This window comes from Thalassophryne amazonica, chromosome 7 (assembly GCF_902500255.1).
Source record: "Thalassophryne amazonica chromosome 7, fThaAma1.1, whole genome shotgun sequence".
Classification (NCBI taxonomy): Eukaryota; Metazoa; Chordata; class Actinopteri; order Batrachoidiformes; family Batrachoididae; genus Thalassophryne; species Thalassophryne amazonica.
In genome coordinates this window covers 68,048,638-68,075,167 of record NC_047109.1, presented here as the reverse complement: position 1 = coordinate 68,075,167, position 26,530 = coordinate 68,048,638, and the positions used below count along the sequence as shown (strand labels likewise).

At 40.0% G+C, this 26,530-nt stretch overlaps 1 protein-coding gene across 1 annotated transcript in view; it reads right to left on the bottom strand.

Moving 5' to 3' along the window:
• The window catches only part of si:ch211-113g11.6 (uncharacterized protein LOC559008 homolog), a 178,075-nt gene extending 156,698 nt beyond the window's left edge, over positions 1-21,377 (bottom strand). The window contains exons 1-2 of the mRNA XM_034174381.1: positions 20,959-21,377; positions 4,043-4,182 (exon numbers count right to left, since the gene is read on the bottom strand). Coding sequence (XP_034030272.1) covers positions 4,043-4,182; positions 20,959-21,037 — 219 coding nt within the window. The 5' untranslated portion in view covers positions 21,038-21,377. The remainder of the gene's footprint in view (positions 1-4,042; positions 4,183-20,958) is intronic.
• Between the last annotated feature and the right edge of the window lie 5,153 nt (positions 21,378-26,530).

Below are 26,530 nucleotides of genomic sequence, written 5' to 3'. Positions count from 1 at the left end.
CCTACACAAACATAGGAACATCATACAAACTTCACACAGAAAGGCCACAGGTGGGAAGCAGTCCCATGACCTTCTTGCTGTGAGGCAACAGTGCTAACCACTAAGCCACCGTGCTGCCCCATGAAGAAGGTAACAAAAACAAAAAAGGGTCTCATATTGGGTTAGTTGTTGTCCAGGGGGTGAGGCTCCCCCCTCACCCCCCAAACACCTACTCCCATGTTTATGGGAGTAGGTGCATAAGCCGTACAGTAGAGGGCTCAGAACGCAGCCTTGAGGGGAACCAGTGCAGAGTTTGAGTGTGGAGGAGTGTTGGGGGCTGAGTCTCACAGACTGTGGGCAGCTGGCCAGAAAGTTTTGAATCCAGTTACAGGTGGGGCACATACTTCAAAATGGACATTTAGGGAATACAAGAAGAAAGATTTGGTATTATTGTACAAAATGAAATAAATTGTGCCACTTGGCACTGGTGTTGTCCATGTTTTAGTACAAAGTGGATTTGGTGTTCAGTTTGTACTAAAACAGATTTTTGCAAAGAAAAATAAATAAATATATCAATGCCTATTTATGCTGCCTGTTATAGACTGGCTTCGTACACCACCTCTGCCTGAATAACAACTGGGATAGGCTCCAGTTCCCCCATGACCCTTAATTGGAATAAGCAGGTATAGAAAATGAATGAATGAAAATTCACACTGCTTTCAACACATTAAAAAAGTTTCATCATCAAGTTCTACATTCACATATTCTGGAACCTATGCATGTTGCCATGGCCACACAAAAGTTGATAGGACCACCGAATCATCAATCAAATACCTTGAATTGCAGAAAAGGACATTAAAAGTTATCATATTCCCAGAAGTGATGATAGTATGACTGAGCTCTGACACTATGTTGTACTTTTCCTGAATCTAAATCTGGCCAGCTTCCTGCATATATTTATGCAATGTTAATTTACTGAGAAATAGCTATTATTAAAACATTGCAAATGCCTGTTCCAGGGCATCGGGCCCGTTACCATGCCGCTCCAGTTTTAAAGGGCTTAATGAGACTAGCATGTTACCTGAGGATAGTGACAAAGATTAAGCAAAGAAAGCTGTTAATAAAGTACACACAGTGATCAAAACATCCCTATGCAATCAGGACAATGTTAACTAACATGGCTTCCTAACAACTTGTTGCAAACTGAAACCTGTAAGACAAAGAAGACAAATCTGAGCAGTTTAATGAAACTGCTCAGTGACAGACTACTGATCTTCATGATAGACATCAAAGAACTTTGTAATCTAACAGCACATTTTGTCACTGCCCATGCAACATCAAGACTAGTGGCATCTAATGGATGGACATATGAACAAAATCAGTCACACACTCAGAAATAGTGATATAAATGATTTGTTGCCATTCAATGTCGCAACACGACAAGCATATCAGATCAAACCACTGATCTTCTTCAGCACTCTAAGCCACACCTCATCACTGACAAGGAGTGTCAGCTGGAGCCTCTTCAGTACTTTTCATTATGCAGCTCATCTTTTTTTTTATTCATCAAGTACTACTAGCTTATGTGAAGCACGTCTGAGTGGTGCATTCTTTAAATAATGAAATACTGTTCTGTACTTTGGAGCAGGTTTTTGGTGGTCTTAAAAGTATAAAGGGAGGTGATGGTCTAGTGGTTAGGCTGTTGGGCTTGAATCCAGAAGATCATGGGTTCAAATCCCCACCTGACTGGAAAATCACTAAGGCCCTTTGGGCAAGGCCTTTAATCCCCTATTGCTCCTGGTGTGTAGTGAGCACCTTGTATGGCAGCACCCTGACATCGGGGTGAATGTGAGGCATAATTGTAAAGCGCTTTGAGCATCTGATGCAGATGGAAAAGCGCTATATAAATGCAGTCCATTTACCATTTCAATCAATCAATCAATCAACTTTTTTTTTATATAGCGCCAAATCACAACAAACAGTTGCCCCAAGGCGCTTTATATTGTAAGGCAAGGCCATACAACAATCATGAAAAACCCCAACGGTCAAAACGACCCCCTGTGAGCAAGCACTTGGCAACAGTGGGAAGGAAAAACTCCCTCTTAACAGGAAGAAACCTCCAGCAGAACCAGGCTCAGGGAGGGGCAGTCTTCTGCTGAGACTGGTTGGGGCTGAGGGAAAGAACCAGGAAAAAGACATGCTGTGGAGGGGGGCAGAGATCGATCACTAATGATTAAATGCGGAGTGATGCATACAGAACAAAAAGAGAAAGAAACAGTGCATCATGGGAACCCCCCCACAGTCTACGTCTAAAGCAGCATAACCAAGGGATAGTCCAGGGTCACCCGATCCAGCCCTAACTATAAGCCTTAGCGAAAAGGAAAGTTTTAAGCCTAATCTTAAAAGTAGAGAGGGTATCTGTCTCCCTGATCTGAATTGGGAGCTGGTTCCACAGGAGAGGAGCCTGAAAGCTGAAGGCTCTGCCTCCCATTCTACTCTTACAAACCCTAGGAACTACAAGTAAGCCTGCAGTCTGAGAGCGAAGCACTCTATTAGGGTGATATGGTACTACGAGGTCCCTGAGATAAGATGGGACCTGATTATTCAAAACCTTATAAGTAAGAAGAAGAATTTTAAATTCTATTCTAGAATTAACAGGAAGCCAATGAAGAGAGGCCAACACGGGTGAGATATGCTCTCTCCTGCTAGTCCCCGTCAGTACTCTAGCTGCAGCATTTTGAATTAACTGAAGGCTTTTTAGGGAACTTTTAGGACAACCTGATAATAAAGAATTACAATAGTCCAGCCTAGAGGAAATAAATGCATGAATTAGTTTTTCAGCATCACTCTGAGACAAGACCTTTCTGATTTTAGAGATATTGCGTAAATGCAAAAAGGCAGTCCTACATATTTGTTTAATATGCGCTTTGAATGACATATCCTGATCAAAAATGACTCCAAGATTTCTCACAGTATTACTAGAGGTCAGGGAAATGCCATCCAGAGTAAAGATCTGGTTAGACACCATGCTTCTAAGATTTGTGGGGCCAAGTACAATAACTTCAGTTTTATCTGAGTTTAAAAGCAGGAAATTAGAGGTCATCCATGTCTTTATGTCTGTAAGACAATCCTGCAGTTTAGCTAATTGGTGTGTGTCCTCTGGCTTCATGGATAGATAAAGCTGGGTATCATCTGCGTAACAATGAAAATTTAAGCAATACCGTCTAATAATACTGCCTAAGGGAAGCATGTATAAAGTGAATAAAATTGGTCCTAGCACAGAACCTTGTGGAACTCCATAATTAACTTTAGTCTGTGAAGAAGATTCCCCATTTACATGAACAAACTGTAATCTATTAGACAAATATGATTCAAACCACCGCAGCGCAGTGCCTTTAATACCTATGACATGCTCTAATCTCTGTAATAAAATTTTATGGTCAACAGTATCAAAAGCAGCACTGAGGTCCAACAGAACAAGCACAGAGATAAGTCCACTGTCCGAAGCCATAAGAAGATCATTTGTAACCTTCACTAATTCATTTAAATCCTTTCTTGTGATGAGAGTGCTAACAAAAAAAAAAAATCACTAAATATTTAGGAATTACAGCCATTTTTATACAGAGCTCATCTTTTTCAGAGCCCATAAATAATTGGACAAACAATTCTTTCCAAGTCACTGAATAAGTATTGGTCTAAATTTAAATCAATCATTAAGAAATACAATCAAAACATTATTACAAAATTCTGTCACTGTCCAAATAACAGTGGGCCTGAATGTATACTGTATTTAGGATGTACTGTTCACAACATACTATAAGTTGTACAGTATTCACACTGTGCTATGTTTATGCCAATAAACCTCTATCACTTTGATTGTACAGGATTTGATTTTTAATGATATTCTGTATACATGTGAGTGTATTGGATCACTAACACAAAGACAGGCAGTACAATTAAAGCATCAGAGACTCAATCCCACACAACATTGTGCACATCAGAAAAAGCTCTCCCTGCAAACGTTGTTGTGTTGTTCAAGTTGACATCAACATGAAACACAGACCTGCAGGTTGCGAACACCTCTGTCGGTGAATGTCAGCAGGTAGATCATTGCCTGTCCGCCCACGTATACTGTGTCGCTCCCTTCCTGGTGGTACATACTGATGTAATTCTCAGGTTTGGTGAAGTGAAACCTGACCGGATCTGTGGAACAACACATCACACATTTTATTCCTGCAAAGGAATCATGTCCTGAAAGGAAGTTTACAGTCTTTAAATGAACTCAGCCAAATGGAATTTACTATGTCAAAACAGACAAGTATGAACCATTTCTCATTTTAGATGTGTATACTAAAGTGGGAAAAACATAATAATAAAGTCTATTCCACATTATCTGCAAAGCTGGTTCCCAAACAACACCAACAGCAAAAGCAAACAAATAGGGTCATGAATAAGAAAAGCAAAGCAGGATTCATAAAGTAGAGGCCAAAAACAATAATACCAGGTCAATGCATGGAAGTAAAATTAAATTTTCAGAAGTCATTTCAAAGTTGACCCAGATTTAGGCCGCTTAAGCGCCTTGGGCAGGTAGAAAATCAAAGTCTAGAAGCCCTGGCAAAGAGCCAGTCACTTCAGTGTTTTAATCTACTTTTAATGCGATGTCAAAATAAATCAGCTTGGGGATTTCTGGCGATCAACTCGTTTTATATATCAAAACACTTCATGTGATGACACTGCCCTTTGTGGCTTGTTTTTAGAGAAGAGGACACTCACTGCCGACGTGAATGTCAGTGGAATAATCATGTGGGTGAATCTTCTCACAGATGCTGTAGAAACCTTCTGGCTCCTCTAAAGAAATTTTGGCGTGTCTTAGTCATCCATCTATTTGGATGAAAATCACTGTCACCATATAAAGGACATGTTTGCAGGAAGTGATTATGTTGGAGCCATTTTGATAAAAGTTTTACAAAATAACTGCTGTTTCAAAGAATGACCTGTACTGTCATGTGTTTCCAGCCCTGTGACATCTTTGTTTGGTGATTTTAATTTATTTTACTAAAAATACAGGAAAAATACCCAGTAAGCCAATGAACCAGTGTTCATGACAGTTAATTTAAATAAAATATTCTCTCTTAATGAGTGAATTATGAGTAGAGATATTCCAAAACATGAGGGATTTTCACATTTAATTTCCCCTTCACTTTAGTGATACCAGAATAAAGAAATCCAGCAAAGTTAATTTCAAATTAATAGTGTTTTTCAACAAAAATCCAAATAATTCGCTAACAGATAGTTAATTATTTCAATTTGTAACACTCATGGTTTTTAATTCATAACAGCTCCCTTTTATCCTTCAAATAAGAAGGCATTCGGCCTCTCAGCAAAAAAGGATGAAGCCATGTTCATCACTGATACAGGTTGCTAAACAACCAACTATGTTTCTATGGTAACAGCAGGCTCTCTGATTGGTGGGAACCTAATTAATAAAAGAGTCCATTTTGTCATGGTCTGCCTTTGTCTGCCTCTCTCCTTCCCTTTTTTTTAACCTTGTGTGGAGTTTGTTAGTTTTCACCCCAGATGGTGCGCTGCAGAACCGAGGAACACCTGTAACACATCATCTCCTCACACCTGAAGCTTATGAGCGGCTCATCGGAAGCGGGGTACTTAAATCCTGGCTTTATTGCCAGATTCTTTACTTTCCTGAGGCCAGATTCATCCATGACTTTGTTCTACGCTGATGCTTCCAAGTGCTCTGATGTCTGGGCTTTCCACAGGTAACCTGGTCAAGGTAACCTGGTCACCTCTAATTCCCGTATTAGAGCTCATTGATGTGTTTTGTGTTTCCAGACACTTTCCTGCATGGCTCCCACACCACTCTCGGCACAACGTCACTTTGGAACTCTCCGGCTCTCAGCTAAAGAGCGTGTAGCTCTGCCACCCTTCAGTTAAGTTCCTGCATGTCTGTGAGATCCCGTTCTCACACTGTTCCTGTTTATGACTGTGCCTGACTAAGAACTGTTTCCAAGAACTGTTTTCCAAGCGCTGTTTTCCAAGAACTGTATGAACTATGATATCAAACCACTGAGAACTTTCCAAGTCATTACTAAAGTCAAGTCCTGCTTAATTGGAACTGCGTCACAAGACGTGAAGCACCTGACCTCTGACCTCTGAAGATGTTCATCAACTGTGAATGATTCCTGAACAGAAAACCTGTGAACATTCCCGTTTTAAGCCTACAGTGAACTACTTGTTGTTAAAGGCTTCAGTGTTACGAGTGCAAGCCCTCACCTCTGTTCCTGCCCCCCGGATCGAGTTCCCATATACCCCAGCATTCCTGTTTGTTCTCAGACTCCCAAGTCTGTCCGTATGTGCACTACAGTTCCCAGATTGCTGCCGCTGCAAGTGGGCCATGTCTTGGCTCAGCAGGCCATCTAACAAGCACAGCATTGTTCATGTGTTTATTGCAAATAAATCTCTTTCTGTTTACAATCAGTTCTGTTCCTTGCTCCCAGCTTTTATGTCCATCACCTGTAACGGTCCGGTTCTCCTAACTATAACATATTTCACAATGTAGAAAAAAAGACAAAGTGAAGCAGGGTGACTCACTGCCTAAATGGGAAGAGACACTTTCAAATAAGTTAGCAACAAGGCAGCAAGGTGGAGCTGCACTGTGACTTCACAGCTTTGGCTGTCCAAAGATGTTGGCTGGACATAGCTGTGAATGTTTTATCTGTCAGTGCACATGGGAGCTGTGATGAATTAACGACCTGTCTGGCTTCCCTGTGAATGTCAGCAGTGCTGATAATGGATGGATGTCTGACTATCTTAAGCCAAATGTAAATATATCGAGGTGCCAGACAGACATGAATGTTTGCTTTAAATGTTGGCGCTTACTGTTTTGTGTATTTGCTATTTCTGGTTGCAACACAGGTGCTCTAATCTTTCCTAGGAAGAGGACTAAATAATTCAGGTAGAAAAATTTGGGCATAAAATTCTGCCCATTGCCTGAAAACTGCTCAAGCAAGTTGTTCTGATGAACTAAATTCAGATTACAGATCATTATGTTCTAAAACATAATAACTATTAATGGAACATCCAAATCTGTCAAGCAAGAATAAAACAACAGAAAACTAATACAATATCAACCCCCCCCAATAAACCCCACAAGCCAAATCGTGACATCACCCCCCCTCCAAGGCTGACCTCCGCAAGCCCAGGAGCTCCGGGGTGCGAGGTGTGAAAGTCCTGAATCAGAGCAAGGTCCCAGGACCGCTCCTCCGGACCGTACCCCTCCCAGTTCACCAGATACTGCACCCCCTGGATCCACTGATGAGAACATAGAAAACGTTGAACATTTAAAACAGGCCCACCATCCAACCAGGTGGGCAGAGGGGGCTTGGCCGGAGAAAAATCCAAATCTGTCTTCTTTTTACGTCAGATTTTGGTCTTTTTTATACAATATGGTTGTACATCAAAAAGTTTTCCAATGCAGGTGAGGAGGAGGTGAGGGGTGGAGCTCATATTTCGACAAAACCGAGACCATGAAATAAATCAAGTAGGATTTTGTGGGTATCCCATGTGAAGTAAGTTTTGGCTCACTTTCACAAAGGCAGAGGCAAATAAGTTGCCTTAGAGACATTTATTTATGGTTTTTACAAGTAATTATAAATCTTGCATTGTATTTCACACATTCATAAGTAAGTCTCTTCAGCTTTTTCCTTTTTTCCCCCACTAGGAATTGTCACAGTAGATCCATCGCAGATCTGATTTGGTACAAGATTAACACCAGATGCCTTACCTGATGCAAAGAATGGACAGGTGTGGTCTTGAACCAGCAACCTTCTGCTCTGGAAACAAGGACACTAACCTCTTGGCCACTACCCTTCCTGTTTCCCACAGTCATACCTGGAAGAGTCTTGAAATACAACACCCCTAAAGTGGACCATACCATTTCTTGCCATAAGTTAAACATCTCGCCTGCCTGTCCACCAGCCTGCCCGCATCCCTTCAGTGGCTCATTTATGTCTACAGTCATGTGTGTGGCACGAGCAAAGAGATGCTGGAGAAGGTTCATAAAAGTAGTTATCTCAGTTGTTTAATCCACATTACTTTCTTACCTTCAGAATTTCTGAATTATATTGTGTCAGGTGTCTTCTGTTGGATGCTTACATTAGCTAGTTTCTAATTTTTGCCTTAAGTTACATCTTAATAATACGATGGCGTTTTAGGGCCACAATGATTTTTTTAAGACTTCAAGAATAAAGTCATAATATTACGAGAATAAAGTCTTAATTTTAAGACTTCGAGAATAAAGTCGTAATATTACGAGAATAAAGTCATATTTTTATGAGAAGAAACAAGTTTCCCGGTCAACACACATCAGCACAGCTAATGTAGGCTAACGCTATGATGTGGAAGTAGCCTTAGAAGGTTTTTTTTTTTTTTTTTGGAAACAGCCTTAGAAGTAGTTAACTAAACAGTGCCTCAAACTTGGGTGTATGAACAAGCAAAACCGTTTTATAGAAGTTTGACATGGATGCGGTGCAACAGAGAGGAGTCACGGAGGCCGTTTTGTGTGCTGTCAATGTTTCATTTCAGGAATCAAGCTTTTTTTCTCTTTCACGATTACGACTTAATTCTCGTAATACTACGACTTTATTCTCGACATCTAAAACAAAAAAATTCAATGCGGCCCTAAAACACCGTTGTATAATAATGTCTAGCTAGGTAAAGCTAACATTTGTTTTGTCCACACTCTGACTAAATGTACTTAATTATCCTTAACTGGCACTAAATTACAAAGTTATACCATTCAGTGAAATATTGCTAGTGTGTTAACATTGTGACCATTATACAGTGAGGCAAATAAGTATTTGATACACTGTCCATTTTGCAAGTTTTCCCACCTACAAAGAATGGAGGTCTGTAATTTTTATCGCAGGTGGATGGAGCAAAAATGGACAATTCCATCTTTCACCTCTTGAAATACCATTGCACTCAAAAACTTTCATCATTAGTATATTGTGTGACAGTACAGTGGTGTGAACAGGGAGCTTGCTTGTCTTCCAAGTGAAATCTTCCAGGTCCACAGCTGCCTGAGGCCTTTCCACAGTTATACAGTTGGCTTTGTGTTATGAAAACCAGATGAACACCTGGGTCCCATCGCACATTCCCTGTGGTTGCCTGGAGCAAGTCAGATTCAGTGTACAATAAGTAACTCTAAACTCTATGCCAAAAAAAATTGTTTGAAGACAGTATGATAATATTAATGTTTACAAAGTAAGACTCACCCTGCAACAAATTAGAAAACTGATATATTGCTGAAATTCCACAAGGCACATCCAACACTCCAACACTCCACTCCAGATAAGATTGATTTTAGTCTAATAGAAATATGAAGTCGTACGCATTTATTGAAACTTCTGGTCACATTTTCTCATCCTGCATCTTCATCACTGCCTGATGCCACAGAGGAAGGTTCAAACACTGGTGAGCAGCAGCAGCTCCTGCTGCACTTTATGCATCCTCTAACCTCAGATACAGTCATTTGCATGATTTGGAGGCTCAGCATAGTAAATAATGATTGACAGCTAAAAGCGTGCTGCTGTAAGATTGGAGGGTTTCATACATTGCATTCTGCATCTTTAAATCCCTTTTGGTGATCCTTTTCTCAAATTACATGGTCACAAACACAACCCTCTGATGCAGGAGAAAATATCTCCACATACACTTGTTGCCATGGTTATCGAGTGGACTCTTTGACATTTGCCATGATGAGCAGATGGATCTCACAGGGTTGATAGTTGTGCAAAGTATGTTTGGGCTGCTTTGTGTTCTCATCACCAGTGAACCATACTAGCATTCATTTAGAACCTAACAAAGCTCGCTTTCTGTAAAGGGTCTCAGTGCGGTTAATTTAATCTCCACTAGAGTGCTATTACATAATTATTGTATGGCCTTGCCTTACAATATAAAGCGCCTTGGGGCAACTGTTTGTTGTGATTTGGCGCTATATAAAAAAATTGATTGATTGATTGATTGATTGATATTACTGTTTCCACATTTGCAGAAATAAACCACCTCAAGAGGAGAATCACACCATAGTTGGAATAAACTGGACTGGACCTTTATATGTGTTCCTATTATTGCGGTCTTGTACTGTTTGTGCTGCATTGGATTGTGCAGATAATGACCAGCCAAGGACTGTTGATGGCGCTATACTTTCTTCTGCTTTACACCCAGTTTTAAACATGGCCAGCATTAGCTTGACTTTTTTAGCTGTACCAATGCTGTCATCATTTTCTGCCAGAGTTATGGCAAATACAAGTTGCAAAATAGTGCGCAAAATAGTTACAAATTTGATTACGAAAATGCGGAGATAATTTTGATACAGTGGTTCCCAAGTTGGTGTGACCTTCAACCTTTCACTGTGGTGGTGACAAGGACAGATTCAATCAATGGAATAATTTTTAATAGTGTAGCTATTGGAAGCTTTTGCTTGTTTATGTAATTTTAATTTGTACACTTTTAGATGTCTATGTACATTTATCTTGATATAGAACAACACCGTGCAGATTAAAAAGATGAGGTGACTGGCCCGTTACCAGAAACTGTTATCTTTACCTTCTCTGTTGTGAAATCAGTCACCACACTTGTGTGCTTCATGTACCAAGGTCATTGCATTTGTGGAAAGTTTGCCAAAATTGAATTTCTGATGTAAAGCACTTCTCTGGTGTGTGTTGCATCCCTCACCGTAAAACTGCCACAAAGCACCACATATGTAACGAAGGACATGGGCACAAATTGTGTTTTGTTGTGATCATGGAGACACATAGTCCCATGTTCAGCAGATCGCAACAAGTGAAGCTTTCTGTTAAGCCCCTTCTACATTTTTAAGCACCTGTCTCAAGTGTTGTTGGCTAACAGAGGTAATTGTGTTTAAATAAATAATAAGAAGCAAAAAAAAAAAAAAGTGAATCTACATTTCACTGAACAATGCATTAAATGTATTAAATAAGCAGCAACCTCTGATGCCGAAAGATCACGCAAACACAGGAATGTCAAAAGTCCTGTTTTATCAAAGGACCACTTGAGGTTGACTCCACAAGCAACTCACTCCCCAGAGATGCCACTATGAATGAATGAATGAGTTTATTCAGCACACACACATACTTAACAAAAACTCTCGTAAAACAAAAACAAAACAAAAAACTCATAGGCAATTTCCCAGTTTTGTGCGTCCGAAAGGGTGTAGGCACAAGCAAAAGCTTATACCCCAGTCACACATAGCCAGAATCACGCAGAGTGGCGTCAGACTTATGAATTGGCGCACATCCGAAAAGTGTCGGATTTCAGTTCCAAAAAGTTCTGACAGCCATCTGCGGCCCCGGCCGGCAGCCCCGAGTGTGACGCACAAGCTCTCCAGGTGTGTTGAGATGGGACACCTATCCGACGGCGGTCTATATGTTATGACCATCTAACCACAATGTACATATTCCAATGGCTGCAAAACAGGATCCAAAATGATTTGAGCGCATACAAGGGAACCTCGAGATAGATCTGGCATGGGAAAGCCTGCCGGTATGACCTGCACGTGCCACGTATAATAATGTCCACCCCCCCAGAGTGCAAAGGAACTGTTTATATGTATGTGGCACGCTTAATCATGATAATCATTATGAATTATTATCATGTACAGTGAATATGAACAGCGGCTATCAAACTGAAAGCACTGTGCGCTACTGCGGGCATGCTGCCGCAAATCTGAACAGGCTGTTATATCCACAATAGACCCTACAGTACAGATATTTGCCCATTCCTTCCCATGGATGACTTAAATAATGTAAATATTGTCTCCATCATAACTGTGCATAACACAGACAGCTGTGCATCTCCGTGGTGCACAGTAATGCATCATTGCAAATGTCAGGGTGGCAAATGGAGCTGGGACAGCAGCCTGTGGTTAAAATCCTCTCACCCAAAATAAAAAATTAATCCCATGTGATAATCCAACCATTGTGGTGTCCAGAGTTGCGTCGTGAGCAAAAAAGAAAAATAAAGTTCAATGGAAATGCTTCGTCTGATGCATGGAACAGCATGGCACAATGCCAGAAAATGTTGAGTGAAGCTGCCCAGTGGCATATGTGCGCACGTGCGCCCTGCGCATGCTTAGTGGCCCATGTGGTGTTATGCATACACTTATACACACAGCTGAGTGGTAATTGCAGCCCCAATGTGCTCAGAGCACATGCGCCACACACACACGCGTGCTGTGCACTGCACTCCGGTCCAGTGTTTGCCATCCAGAAGTTTGATCGGTCAGTCTGAGGTGCCTCTTATGGCTGTCTGACAGCAGTCTGTATCATCCACCTGTTGTCTTCATGTATTTTGAATGCCATCAAGCAGATGTGGACGAGGCAGTCTATCTGCATTCTGACAGATCTGACCACGCCTCCTTTCCTCCCGACTGTGCCGGATTATGGCAGTATTTGCCACATCGGGCATGGTTCCAGCAAATTCTTGCTATGTGTGACGGAGGCTTTAGAAACACCCACTCCTTATACCATTTTGCTATACACACACACACACACACACACACACACAAACACACACATATACATATGTGTGTGTGTGTGTGTGTGTGTATATATACACTCATGACAACAAATACCAAAAAAAAGAAAAAAAACAAACAAGCACAGACAATGTAGATTAATCAGTGAACTAAAATATATCAACATAACAGAACAAACAATAGTGCAACTCACAATAAAAAACAAACCTGCAATAAACTCAGTTAACCTAATTCCTCATACTATAATAAGTAATTATATTGTTTTTATAAAGTCTTTTTTAGGTGACATCATGGAGGGTTGATCCAAAATGTACAGAGTCTATATTTTTAGGTCATTGTGTGAATGGTGCAGACTTATACAGACTTATACTGAAGTGTAATTTTAGAATATTCTATGCATGCGTGATAATCAGATGTAAATTGTGAAAATGTTAATGTCAGGTTTTGGTGAACCGTCAAAAGCAGCCTTGTTTTGTCTTATTTTTCCACACACCTATTCATTAAAGTAAGAGGTGTGAAGTTTTCTTCCACTTCATTTATTTATTTATTTCATTCATTTAAAAGAAAAAAAAAAAAACAGAAAAGCAGAAATAAAGCATTTCCATTACCAGAATGAAAAGGAGCAGAGAGAAGAACAAGTCTTATATTTTCTGCCCCTTTTTACAATACAATCTTTCAATATCCAGCGTCATTTTTCAACATTATTTAACAGATTGTATTTCTTTAACTTGTCACATACCACTGACTTATTTCATAATTATGACCATTATTAAATAGATTACATCTCTGACAGGTTACATTTTTAAACTTAAAACATTTTATACATTATTAACAAATTACATTTTTTTTTTTACTTCCTTACAGCCCACTAACTTATTTTATAGTTTCATACTTACTTAATACATCTAGTTTAATACGTTTTTTAAATAATTTAAGCGACCTTAATTCTTTAATTTCTTTGTTGAGATTGTTCCATAATTTTACACCATTTACTGCAATACTCTGTTCTTTTACTTTGGTTCTGTATCTTGGTTTTCTAAAGACTTCTATTCCTTTCAGTTTATAACTACTTACTCTTTTCTCAAACATATTTTGAATGTTTGTTGGTAAAGCATTTTTATTAGCTTGGTACATTGTTTGTAATATTTTCAAATCGACCAAATCACGAAATTTAAGTACCCTGTACTTAATGAACAATGGATTAGATGGATCTCTAAAACCACTGTTGCTAATCACCCTTAAAGCCCTTTTCTGCAGAATAAACAAAGGTTGTATATAAGTTGTATATGTTGATCCCCAGATTTCTACACAATAAGTTAAATATGGGAAAATCAATGAATTGTACAATGTTAATAAACCATAACTATTTAATGAATATTTTACTTTATGCAAAACAGCAATGGCTTTCGCTATTTTTCCTTTTATGTAATTTATGTGTGACTTCCATGTAAGATCTTCATCAATTATGACTCCTAAAAATTTCATTTCTTTTACCCTTTGTATATCCATTCCATCTACTTTTAATGACACGTTTTTTTTTTTTTTTTGCTCTGTCATTAAACAATATGAAATTTGTCTTATTAATATTTAGTGACAGTCTGTTTATATCAAACCAATGCTTAACCTTTTCCAATTCTGTTTTTATCACTTGTGCTACTTCCTGTATATCTGATCCAGAGTAAAACAGCGTTGTATCATCAGCAAATAAAATGCTACCAAGCACATTAGATACATTCACAAAATCATTGATATACAAAATAAACAGTTTGGGTCCAAGTACTGATCCTTGTGGTACTCCATAAGTAATATTACACAATTCTGATTTGATATTATTTATCTGAACAAACTGTTTTCTGTTTTCTAAGTAGCTTTTTACCCACTGATGTGCAATACCTCTTATTCCATATTGTTGTAACTTGTGAAGCAATCTTGAGTGGTCAATAACATCAAAAGCTTTTTTCAAGTCAATAAAAATACTTACAAAATAATCCTTATTTTCTATTGTTGTTGATATTTTCTCTATTAATTCCATAATTGCCATAGCTGTCGAATGTTTTGTTCTGAATCCATACTGAGCATTATTTAAAATATGATGTTTCTCAGTGAATTTATCCAACCTTGTCACAAAAACTTTTTCCATAATTTTAGAAAACTGTGGAAGCAATGATACTGGCCTGTAATTAGAGAATGTATGTTTGTCTCCATTTTTATATAATAGGACTACCTTGGCAATTTTCATTTCATCTGGAAAAATCCCTGTTGACAGAGACAGATTGCAAATATAAGTAAATGGTTCAATAACAGTTTCTATTATACTTTTTACAGTCATCATGTCTAAATCTTCATGGTCAGTTGATCTTTTGCTTACACAGTTTTTTTTACAATATTTCTTATTTCATCTTTTTCCACATTGTCCAGGAAAATACTATTGTCCGTATTTACAAGTGTATGTAATGTATCTTCTACTATTGGTTTATTTCCCACCAGACGTGATCCTACATTTGAAAAATAATCATTAAACCCATTTGCCACTTCTTTTATGTCATATATCTCTTTATTTTCTTTGACAAAGCAATTTGGAAAAGTTGCTTTCGCTCCATCACTTTCAATCACACTTTTTATAATTCCCCATGTTGCCCTCATATTATCTTTACTCTTATTTAATTGTTCACTATAATAATCTTTTTTTTTTGTTTCCTAATTATTGTCAATAGTTTATTTTTATATTTTTTGTATCTGTGTTCTGTTTCCTTTGTTTGCATTTTTAAAAAGCACCTGTATAAATAGTTTTTCTTTGCACAAGCATTTTTTTTTTAGAGGAGTCTGTGATACTTCAAGTGAAGTTCAAATGTTTTAAGTCAGTGGGGTGCTTTCAGAGAGCCAGTTTTCTAATTATACTTGCCATGAAATGAGCTGTTTAAGCATTGATGCTATTTTTGGTAAACATTTCTTGCAGGCAAAAATAAAGATTCTGAAGAAAAAAACAGCAGAGGCAAAGTCAAACAGTTTGTGATGAGGTTTTGAAGTTATGCAGCAGATTAGAAGAGTGCTGTTTCATTAACGCAGAAGCTTCACTGCATGACCTCAAAGTCATCCGAGGCAAACGTGTTGACACTGTATCAGACTCCGGCGTTCACACCACAGGCTGAGAGAAGGTCAACTCAAATGAGGGATGAACTTTAGAAAAATGTTTTGATATTTTGGGTGTAGCTACCGATGTCTAATTAGCCTTGGGGGAGTCAAACTCATTCTTTCAGTCTTTTTCCTCTCCTGCTGTGTTTCGCTCTTTATGTTTGTCTCTGTGTGTATCTCTTCTTTTTCCTTCAGTGATGTCTCTTTCTGTCTTACCACTAGAGCTGGAACAACTAATCAATGACTAAATGAATCGCCAACTACTATCATACGTAATTGATGAACTGAAAAAAAATGCCCAAATTCTTTGTTATCACATGTTAAAAATGTAAATGTGTTCTGGTTTCTTTACAAGTTATTTCCTCCTCTCTGACAATAAACTGAACAGTTTTGGGCTGTGAACAAAGCATGACATTTATGGATAGCATCTTAGGCCAGTAATATTCTGATCCTAGTCCGATTAAGACCATGTTCTTAATAAGACACTGATCTCAAACCCAGTGCTTCACCACTGTGAAGCACTGGGTTTGAGCTTCACCACTGCTGGTGCACAGGTGGACCAGCTTCCCTGTGGTGAAGCTGATCCACCTGTGCACCAGCATGGACTCCCAAAATTTCCTGTATATTTGTACTGCCAATTGTGTCTGTAGCATGGCCCAAGCAGAGGGCCACTCCTTTGAGTCTGGTCTGCTTGAGCTTTCTTCCTCAAATCATCATAGGGAATTTTTCCTTACCACTGTCACCTGTGTGCTTGCTCTTGGGGTTGGTAAGGTTTGACCTTACTTGTGCGAAGCGCCTTGAGGCAACTTTGTTGTGATATGGCGCTATATAGATGAAATTAAATGGAATTAAATGAAACCACTAGACCATCACCTCCCCGTTTGTCACCAGTTTCGAACATTTTATGATCCAAACAACTAAGCGATTAAAAAAAATCCACTGAGCAGTGACTGTCCTGCAAATGAAAGAATAAAAGTGAATAAAATGAATAGCAGTCTAAAATAACAACAACAATCCACACAATGATGTACAAGTGAAAAATCCTTCAATAAAATAAAGAATATGTCATATGGTAATATTTTCAAGATGCCTGTCTCTCATGCTGTGGTATTGACAGTGTCATCAAGCGGGTATACACATTGACTAATCAAAAAACCTCTTGTTAAATGAATCAATAATGGAAACAACCACTAGTTGCAGCCTTACCTACAACACTGAGTTAAATCTTGCTTAACCACACATACGATGTAAAAGCAAAAAAGCTGTTCCTTTCTCTCTGTTCCAGTCTTAGTTTGACTCATAATAAATATCTCAAAGAAATGATCTGAAGGACAGAATTATAAAACATTTGGCTATATTTGAGCTGCACACTAATCCTAAAATTTTTGCTGTATGTCATGGAGCAAAAAAACAAAACAACAACAACAACAAAAAAACAATAATATAAGGATACAGTACATCCAGAAATTATTCACAGCGCTTCACTTTTGCCACATTTTGTTATGTTACAGCCTTATTTCAAAATAGATGAAATTCATTCTTTTCCTCAAAATTCTACACACAATACCCATAATAACAATGTGCAAAAAATTTTTGCTTTTTGTTAATATTTTAGCAAATTTATTTAAAAAACACTAAGAAATTTAATGTATATAAGTATTCACAGCGTTTGCCATGAAGCTCAAAACTGAGCTCAGGTGCATCCTGTTTCCAATAATCATCCTTGAGATGTTTCTACAGCTTAACTGGAGTTCACCTGGGGTAAATTCAGGTTACATGTTCCACATGATTTGGAAAGGCACACACCTGTCTACATATAAGGTCCCACAGTTGACAGTGTATGTCAGAGCACAAACCAAGCATGAAGTCAAAGGAATTGTCTGTAGACCTCTGTGACAGGATTGTCTCAAGGCACAAATATGGGAAAGGGGAAGGGTTAGGGGAAGTGTACAGAAATATTTATGCTGCTTTGAAAGTCCCAATGAGCACAGTGGCCTCCATCATCCATAAATGGAAGACGTTCAGCTCCACCAGGACTCTTCCTAGAGCTGGCCACCCATCTAAACTGAGCAATTGGGGGAGAAGGGCCTTAGTCAGGGAGGTGACCAAGAACCCACTGGTCACTCTGTCTCTGCTCCAGCATTCCTCTGTGGAGAGAGGAAAACCTTCCAGAAGGACAACCATCTCTGCAGCAATTCATCGATCAGGCCTGTATGGTAGAATGGCCAGACTTAAGCCAATCCTTAGTAAAAAGCACATGGCAACCTGCCTGCAGTTAGCCAAAAGGCACCTGAAGGTCTCTCAGACCATGAGAAACAAAATTCTCTGGTTTGATGAGACACAGATTGAACTCTTTGATGTGAATGCCAGGTATCATGTTTGGAGGAAACCAGGCACCATCCCTACAGTGAAGCATGGTGGTGGCAACGTCATGCTGTGGGGATGTTTTTCAGCAGCAAGAACTGGGAGACAAGTCAAGAATGAGGGAAAGATGAATGCAGCAATGTACAGAGACATCCTGGATGAAAACCTGCTCCAGAGCGCTCTTGACCTCAGCCTGGGGCAACAGCAGGACAATGACCCTAAGCACACAGTCAAGATATCAAAGAAGTGGCTTCAGGACAACTCTGTGAATGTCCTTGAGTGACCCAGCCAGAGTCCAGACCTGAATCTGATTGAACATCTCTGGAGCGATCTGAAAATTGCTGTGCACCGACGCTCCCCATCCAACCTGATGGAGCTTGAGAGGTGTTGCAAAGAGGAATGGGCAAAACTGCCCCAAAATGGGTGCACCAAGCTTGTGGCATCATATTCAAGAAGACTTGAAACTGTACTTGCTGCCAAAGGTGCATCAACAAAGTATTGAGCAAAGAGTGTGAATACATATGTACACGTGATTTCTTACTTTTTTATTTTTAATAAATCTGCAAAAAAAAAAAAAAAAATCATGTTGTCATTATGGGTGTTGTGAGTAAAACTTTGAGGGAAAAATTAATTTCATCCATTTTGGAATAAGGATTTAATAAATGTTTAAAAAGTGAAGCGCTGTGAATGCTTTCCACATGCATACTTCACATTAATTCACTTCAATTTGATTTGATTTACTTATACAGCACCAAATCACAACACAAACAGACCTGCAGTGCTATACACAAGTAACATTTAAACCATACCCAAATTGATGAGCATGCTCACTGGAAACAGTGGTAAAAACAGATGTTTTTATTATTATTATTATTATTACAGGAAGAAACCTCAAGTAGATCAGACTCAGTGGGGTGACTATCTGCTGTGGCCACATGAACAAATACAAACAAAACAACACAGAATCTTCAGAACATAGAAACGCTGTAGTTAAGCAACCAGACGTAGTGCAGTGTTCACAGTCACATTACACGTTCAAAAGCCAAAGATGTGGAATTATTATCACCTATGTGTTTCAACCAGTTCAGCTTTTGTGTGGAAATGTTTAGAACTAGTTGGTTTTACCATGTAATTTTAAATTTTAGAGTTTTGCTCTTGAGTTGCTTTAAGTTCAAAACACCTTTTATTTTCTTTTTAATTATTATTTTTAAACAAGGTGGAAAACAGTCCGAAAGAGTGTAACTGAAATGAAACAAACTGAAGCAAAATCCTCAGTGTATATAACCTGAAAGAAATTCGACTTTCTCTGTCTTGTTTTTTCTTCTTCTTCTTCTTCTTCTTCTTCTTCTTCTTGAAAAATGACAAGCCATTATCCAAAACAGCTCCCTGTTATTTTGTGTTGATGTGTTCTCTTTGTTGCAACTCTGAACAGTTCTCTGGCGCCAAAGTTTTACTGGATTAAATCCTGATAATGCAAACGGACAACCTTTAGAACAAACCGGTCCCTTTTTACCCGCTGAGCTTTCTTTCTTTCTTTCTTTCTTTCTTTCTTACTTTATTTATTTATTTATTTATTTATTTTTGTTTGTTTTGTTTTGGGTTTTTTTTTTTTTTTTTTTTGATGTGAAGCATCACACGGTGCTGTGAAGGAGTCCGTCAGGACCGGAGCTGTCCGCGGTGCTGAAACAGCGCCAGCTGCCTGCGGATGTTTACGCGCTCCAGCCTCTCTCTCTCTCGCCCTCTCTCTCTCTCTCTCTCTCCCTCTCTCTCCCTGTCTCTCTCTGATGATTGAAATGACGCGCACGTTTCAGGCCGTCATCATGTGCGCTTTGTACTCAGGCTGGTGGACACACGGATACAACTTGACATGTAGCCTACGCCCCCCCCCCCCCCCCCCCCCCGTCCACACCCCGCCTCACCCACGGCCCCTCCTCTTTTTCTGTTGACCTATGAATGCATCAGAAGAACCGTGCGCTGCGTAAAAATACGTGAGTGGAATAAATAAGCAGTAGTCGGCGTGGAATTTTCCATTCGGCTCTGTCCCGTCCCTCTCTTTCTGTGTGTTGTATATTATATGTGCACGTGTTTTTTTTTTTGTTTTTTTTTTTATGGCAGCTGTTGGCGCACAGCTGTCCCCCTGTCGCGGAGTCGGACTCCTCTGCAGTGTGCAGCCTGCTGCCGCGTCCCGCATTGCAGCTCCGCAAGGACGCGCAACCGACACACTGACTCTTAATATCCGTGAATGCATATTTCACAGTAACGATGGTACTTCCTGAGGTAACGGATAGCGCAAACATGCGCCATGTTGGCCAAAAAACGCACAGTGTACGCGCGCGTTGGCTTTCAGTCCGTGCGCCTGGCCGCAGGAGCGCTCATTCTTCGGGGACGGTCACCAATTAAAGAGGCCAGGTGCTCTGACACACTGACGCAAAAGGACAAAAGCAAAGCGCAAGAGGCACCAAACAACCAAACATCGCCAGGAAAGCCACAAGTTGTCCCGATCTGAACAGCTCCAAATGCGCTTTAAGACCAACAAATAAAGCAGCTGATCGCTTTTCCAGCCCACAAATGATGTTTTTTTCCTCCCTCTTCCCCTTCAGATGCTCGTGTGTTTAAGTGTGAACATGTGCACGGGGCCTGTGAGATGTGAGCGCGTAATTTGCTGCCAGGTCAGCGTCGGAGGGCGGTGTTTGTGAGCAATTCAGAGGTATAACACCTCCAATATGGATCTATTTGTACACTTTGTGCTGCTTTCACAAATGATAATAACAGACAGAAAAACAAACTTCTTCTCATTCACACATTCATTCACTGAATTTAATTTTCCAGCTGAGTAAATAGGAATTAAAGACTTAACGAACCCACAACATCCAAGAAAAAAAAATTGAATACAATGGAGCGCTACCTACCGCGCACGACAAATTTCAGCCGAGGTGACTTTCCTGCGATAATCGAGGCAAAAAGCGACAGCAGGATGAAAGAATTCATCTTTGAGGCTCCGCCGGGCGCAGGTTTGATTCTTCAACCGAACCGAGCGCTCTCCAAAAACCTTCCCTGCAGCTGCAGCCTTTATGGATCCCGTCCGATCTGCTGCGTCCCGGATCTGTGCCACCCACTGCTGGTCCCGGTCCAGTCGTGTTCGTCTGCCCACAGTTCAGTTCTGGAAAAAAAAAATCGCGGTTATCAGGCTCCACCTCGGATGTAAAAGGCAAAAAGGGGGAACGCAGCTTCAGGCGGGGACGCACGGAACAGATGGAGCTGTTACGAGTGGAGAAGCGCGCGTCATACTTGTTGCTATAGAAATATTACTTTAATAGATATTTGGTGATCTGACTGCACTCTTAAAATGCAGACTTTGTTGTGGAAAATCACTCTGAACACTGAGACTGCAGGAAATTCAAATTGTCCTCTGTGAGCCTGAGGACAGGAGACCGGGGGGGTTATATTGCTTCACCAAATCACACCAGCAGCCAATATATTGCCTCAAACTGTTCCTGCCGTCTAATCGATATATGATGGGCATCATTCCTGACTGAATCAGCATTTAGTTTGGTTCTGCTGCGTGTGCGCCTTTGTGATGGGAACTGGTGTTTTTTTTTTATTGTTGTTGTTGTTGTTGTTGTTTTTGTTTTTTTACGCACGAAACCAAAATGACTGCTTTCCCTGAAAAGAACGTGGTCATAACGATGTGCGTTACGTGCTAAAGCATCAGGATAAGAAACTGAGCAAATTGTTCTCACGTACACGCCCCCTTCCCCCCTCCACACATGCACAAGGCCAAACAGCCGTGAGCTTTTTTACAGGAGAAAATCTGACAGAGTGATGCCCTGCTGACCAACCTCTAAAGAGAGGTGTCAAACTAATGCCCAGAGAGCCAGAAGCGCTGGATAGTATAGAGGACTGAGACATGTGTACATCATTTAGGAGAGGAGAACTCAACTGTTCCCGACAGCCCAGTCTCACGTTTTTGTTCGTGTCCCAATCACGAAAAATGGGTGCTTTTTGTGATACTTTTTTTTATTTTTATTTTGCTAATTATAAAGCTCCCCTTCTCCTAACTCTACCCTCCCCAAACGTTAACCATAACCCCCCCAGACCCCCCCTTCACCCCACAGTTCATGCCCCTGCCACTAAATGAATTTTTGTACCCATCACAAACCCACAGATTAATGTACTTTTCGTAATGCCGTCACGAACTGCCATGAGACAGAAACTAATATGACTCAAAGGAACAACTTGGGATATGTGCCAAAATCTCTATCCAGTGTCGCTGACTGAACGGACCCCACTAAAATCAGTCCACCCCACCTTCACTGCGCATGTATCATTTCAGAGCGTCAGCAGCGATTCACTGATTATCGCCTCGTTTCTGCTTAAACCTGCACTCCAGTCATCATCTATCTCAGCAACAGATATCTGAAGCTTTTTGTACAACAATCATTTCCAAATACATTCAGCATTATTTCATAAAGACAGGGGAGCGATCAGAGCAGCACATCTGAGTGTGACGTGCTACTGCGCCCGCATCATTTCGGAGCGTCAGCAACGAGTCACCAATTATTGCCTAGTTTCTGCTCAAAATGGCCTCATTTCTGCTTAAAACTGACTTTAGAATGATTTGAGGTTTTACTTTGTCATCTGATGGTTAATAATCACATTTTTCTCTTTGATTGCTTTGGGTGTAGAGAGTCAGACTCAGAGAGTCAGACTCAGACATGCTGCTGATCACACACAGTGAAGGCAGGGTGGACCAATTTTTAGGGGGAGCCGTTCGGTTGGCGACACGGATGAACAGCCCAAAACAATGACCACGCCCTGTATCGTCAAATACAACTGCATTTTCTAAATTGCAGCAGCTATAGATTTTCCAAGTTATTCAAAATGTTCAGAGTGACCAGTACATATTTGGGAGGGTCTCAGAAAAGTGTAAAATTTCTAATTTGATATTTTAAGACAAAATGGCTAAAACAAGGTGGTCAACTTACAAGGTGGTCAATGTACATCAAAAGAAAACAAACATCTGGCAAATATAATGAAATTTTATTTTCAGTCATACTTCAGTCATATTTTCATTTCATCAATGGAATATTGATTTAAACTTGTTTCTTTAGCCGACAGCAGTATCTAGACTAGAGATCTTAAATGTTTTAAAGATTATCAAGGAAATTTCCCAACAGCCAATAGCCCAGAAAGTTTAAGTTACTAAATATGTGGCAATTCCAGACTGTATGTAGGTCGTTTGACCAAATGTTTTCCAGCATTTTTCTCTTAAAATCTCACAATTGGAAATTTTACACTCGTCTATGACCATTCTAAACGTACTGGTCATTCTGAATATATTGAGTACCTTGGTAAATCTGTAGATGCTGCGGTTTGGAAAACAAAGCTGTATTTCAAGTAACACTCATGACGAGAAAGGGTATGGTCATTTTTGGGCTGTTTGTCCCGGATACAGAATAGCCCGAACGGTTGAGTTATCCTCTCCTAAGTGATGTGCATACATGTCTCAGCTAGGTCCTAAACTAGGAAAAGAAGATTTCTTTTTTCTGCATGCCATCAGAGTAACTAAAATAAAAATAAAAATATTAGATCGTTTCACATTTAGATGTATTACTCCACGCCCTGACCGGTATTCTGATGAAATGTCATTCCTGTCGATTGTTATTCCTGTCCTCCGCGCAACCGCGCATGCGCACAAATGTGCAAAAAAGTGAGAACGCGGAACTCTCGATTTATGCAACGAGACACACAATTCAACAGAACACCGGCTGCACGCACTGCTAGCTGTTAGCACTGTTAGCTGTGAGAGCTGTTAGCTGAGAGTGAGAGCAAGTCACGTACCGCCACCGCCGCCAAAATGGGTGAATTTAAGCTACCATACGAAAGTATGGATGTGGATTCTGATACAGAATTACCATTTCACATTTGATGGATTTGATGGATTACTCCGCGCCCTGACCGCTGTTGGAGCGATGCTGCCTCGGCTCGACGGTAAGCCTCACCGACCGAATTACGTCACAAAATAAACCGTGCAAATGATGGAATTGAATTAGAATGGCAATAACCCCCTTGTGTCTGATGATTTGCAGCCGTATAACCAGCATGAACGTCCGCAAATCATCAGAAACAACAGGGTTATTCCAGCCCAATCTCACTTTTTTTTTCTTTTTTTGTCTTCCTGTCATGAAATGATTCAAATTTTCATGACAGGGTCACTATTACTAACCCTACTCCTACCTAACCATAACCTAACCCTACTCCTTCTTCTAAGCCTAACCATAACCACCCGACTGCCCTGCTGCACTTTTAATTACGTGCAGCCATCAGGGAATGAATTGCGTAGAATGAATTTGTGCTCCCATGATGAAAATTTTGCACTTTTCGTGACCAATAGATTAATGTATATTTCATGCTGCTGAATCACGACATGCCGTGAGACTGGGTTGGTTATTCCCTAATTGCACAGCAGAATCTAAGTCCAAACTTGGAGTTACTCATGTGCTTGTAGGTAACCTTCGAACATCCTTTCTGTCAGCAAGAATTTCAATCATCCACTGCTTTCGAGATACCTTGTGAATTTATGGGACTAATGGAAAGAGGTGTTTTGCAATGAGAGCAAAGGTCTAGGTCTAAGCCCCCATGCTCCTAGAGTTTTCAGAGTTACTCTGTGAGTGTGAGACCTTTATGCTAAACAGAGACTTAAGGCAGTAACTGGATGTCTTTGGTACTAGGTCGCTCAGGATATGCTCCCTTATTTGACCTGCAAATTGTATCACAAAATATGCCCTTCGGGAACACAGTGTTTTGTTTTTGGTTGTGTATTTAACACTCAAAAGGTTAAAGACATCACTGCTTGCTCCTGCCTCACTGCAAGAAGATCTTGGGTTCAAAGCCCAGTTTGTCATGGATTACATTTCTGGTGTTTTTATTGTGGCCTCTGTGTTCTTTTTTCCTTCTCATGCTTCCTCCTGCTTATTATTATTCTATCTTGCTTCACTCCTTTGTGATGATATTCTCCACCATGTAACTTCCTCTTCACACACACACACACACACAAGTGTTCTCCTCTGTGTTACATATTTCTTGTGATCTCTGGTAGTAGATAACAGAATATTTACAGAGGAATCCTTCAAATGGTGATATGTTGTACAAGCACCAAATTCAGCACATATACTCCTTAGACATCACCCTGCCTGTCTGCCAATTAAAAATTCAAGTGGCCAATCAGTGTTTTCAAATAAGTAATGTTTGAGGATTACGAGTACTTGTGCTGAACTTGGTGCTTGTGTCACCATTTGAAGGATTGTTTCGGTTAAGTGCTGCAATATGGTGATTCTTTTCCATGTAAATTATTCCTGGTACTCTTACTCTAACATCTTCTTGATGTTTTCTCCATGTAACATCACTTCCTGTTCACTTGTTTCCAGGTTCAAGTGTCTATGCACCTCCATGATTAATTATTTGTTAGCCTTTATAACCTCTCACAATGTGTTACTCCCTCACCAGATTGTCTAGTTTCATACCTGCTCTCTCATGTTGTTCCTCTGTGTGTTACTGACCAATGCTACCATTCCTGAGCCTTCCCTGCCGGTTTCTGGTTTGAATGTCTGATATGTCCTATGTCTGTGTACTGAACCTGTTTGTGTTTTTGGATAACTCTTTTGCTGCTCCCTTTAAGGATGCAGTTGCTGATTGGATGGATGTCCCATGCACCTGACCTCTGCCTGAGTAAGCGACAATCTTCTCCCCTGCCTCTTGAAGAACTATTGCATATGGACAATTGTTATTGAATGCTCTCATAAAGCTTGCTGGAATTGTTTGCAATAAACCGGCTCCCCAACCATCTTTGTGGAGTCTCCTATTATGCCTTTATACATCTATGCTCTAATTTCTGTGTACATCTGGACTTTTAGGAAGGTCATGAGGTAGACTAATGGCAAATTAACATTATTATATCACATTATGTAAAAACATCTACATATTTTTGAGAATAGCTATCAAATACAGCATAGATTTTCTCAAACTTTTCCCATCATCATCATCATCATCATCATCACCAGTCTGCTTTCACACCCAAGAACTCAAATGTTTACTGCATCCTGGCTCAACAAACATCACTGCTTATTATATGCCGCCGCACATTGTTCATCTTTGTCAGTTCGTAGACGCTTTCATTGGCTGATATTTGTCTGTAGATCTATTCTTGGACTTCTGCCTTCATATTTGTGTTTATACTGTATATGTGTAGAAACCTCAGTGCTTATGGCCTGCATTCTCAGGACATTATACTGATGCAGGTCCCAAGACTCAGAACTGACTTGGGCAAAAAGGCTTTTAAAGTTGCTGCCCCGTCCACATGGAAGATTTTGCAGAAGGTTTTGAAATTGATACATCTTGTAACTTGAGGGGAATTTAAAACAATCATAAAGGAGAGAGAAATAAGGACAATGGGATTGTGTAATTGCACTTTGTAACTATGTA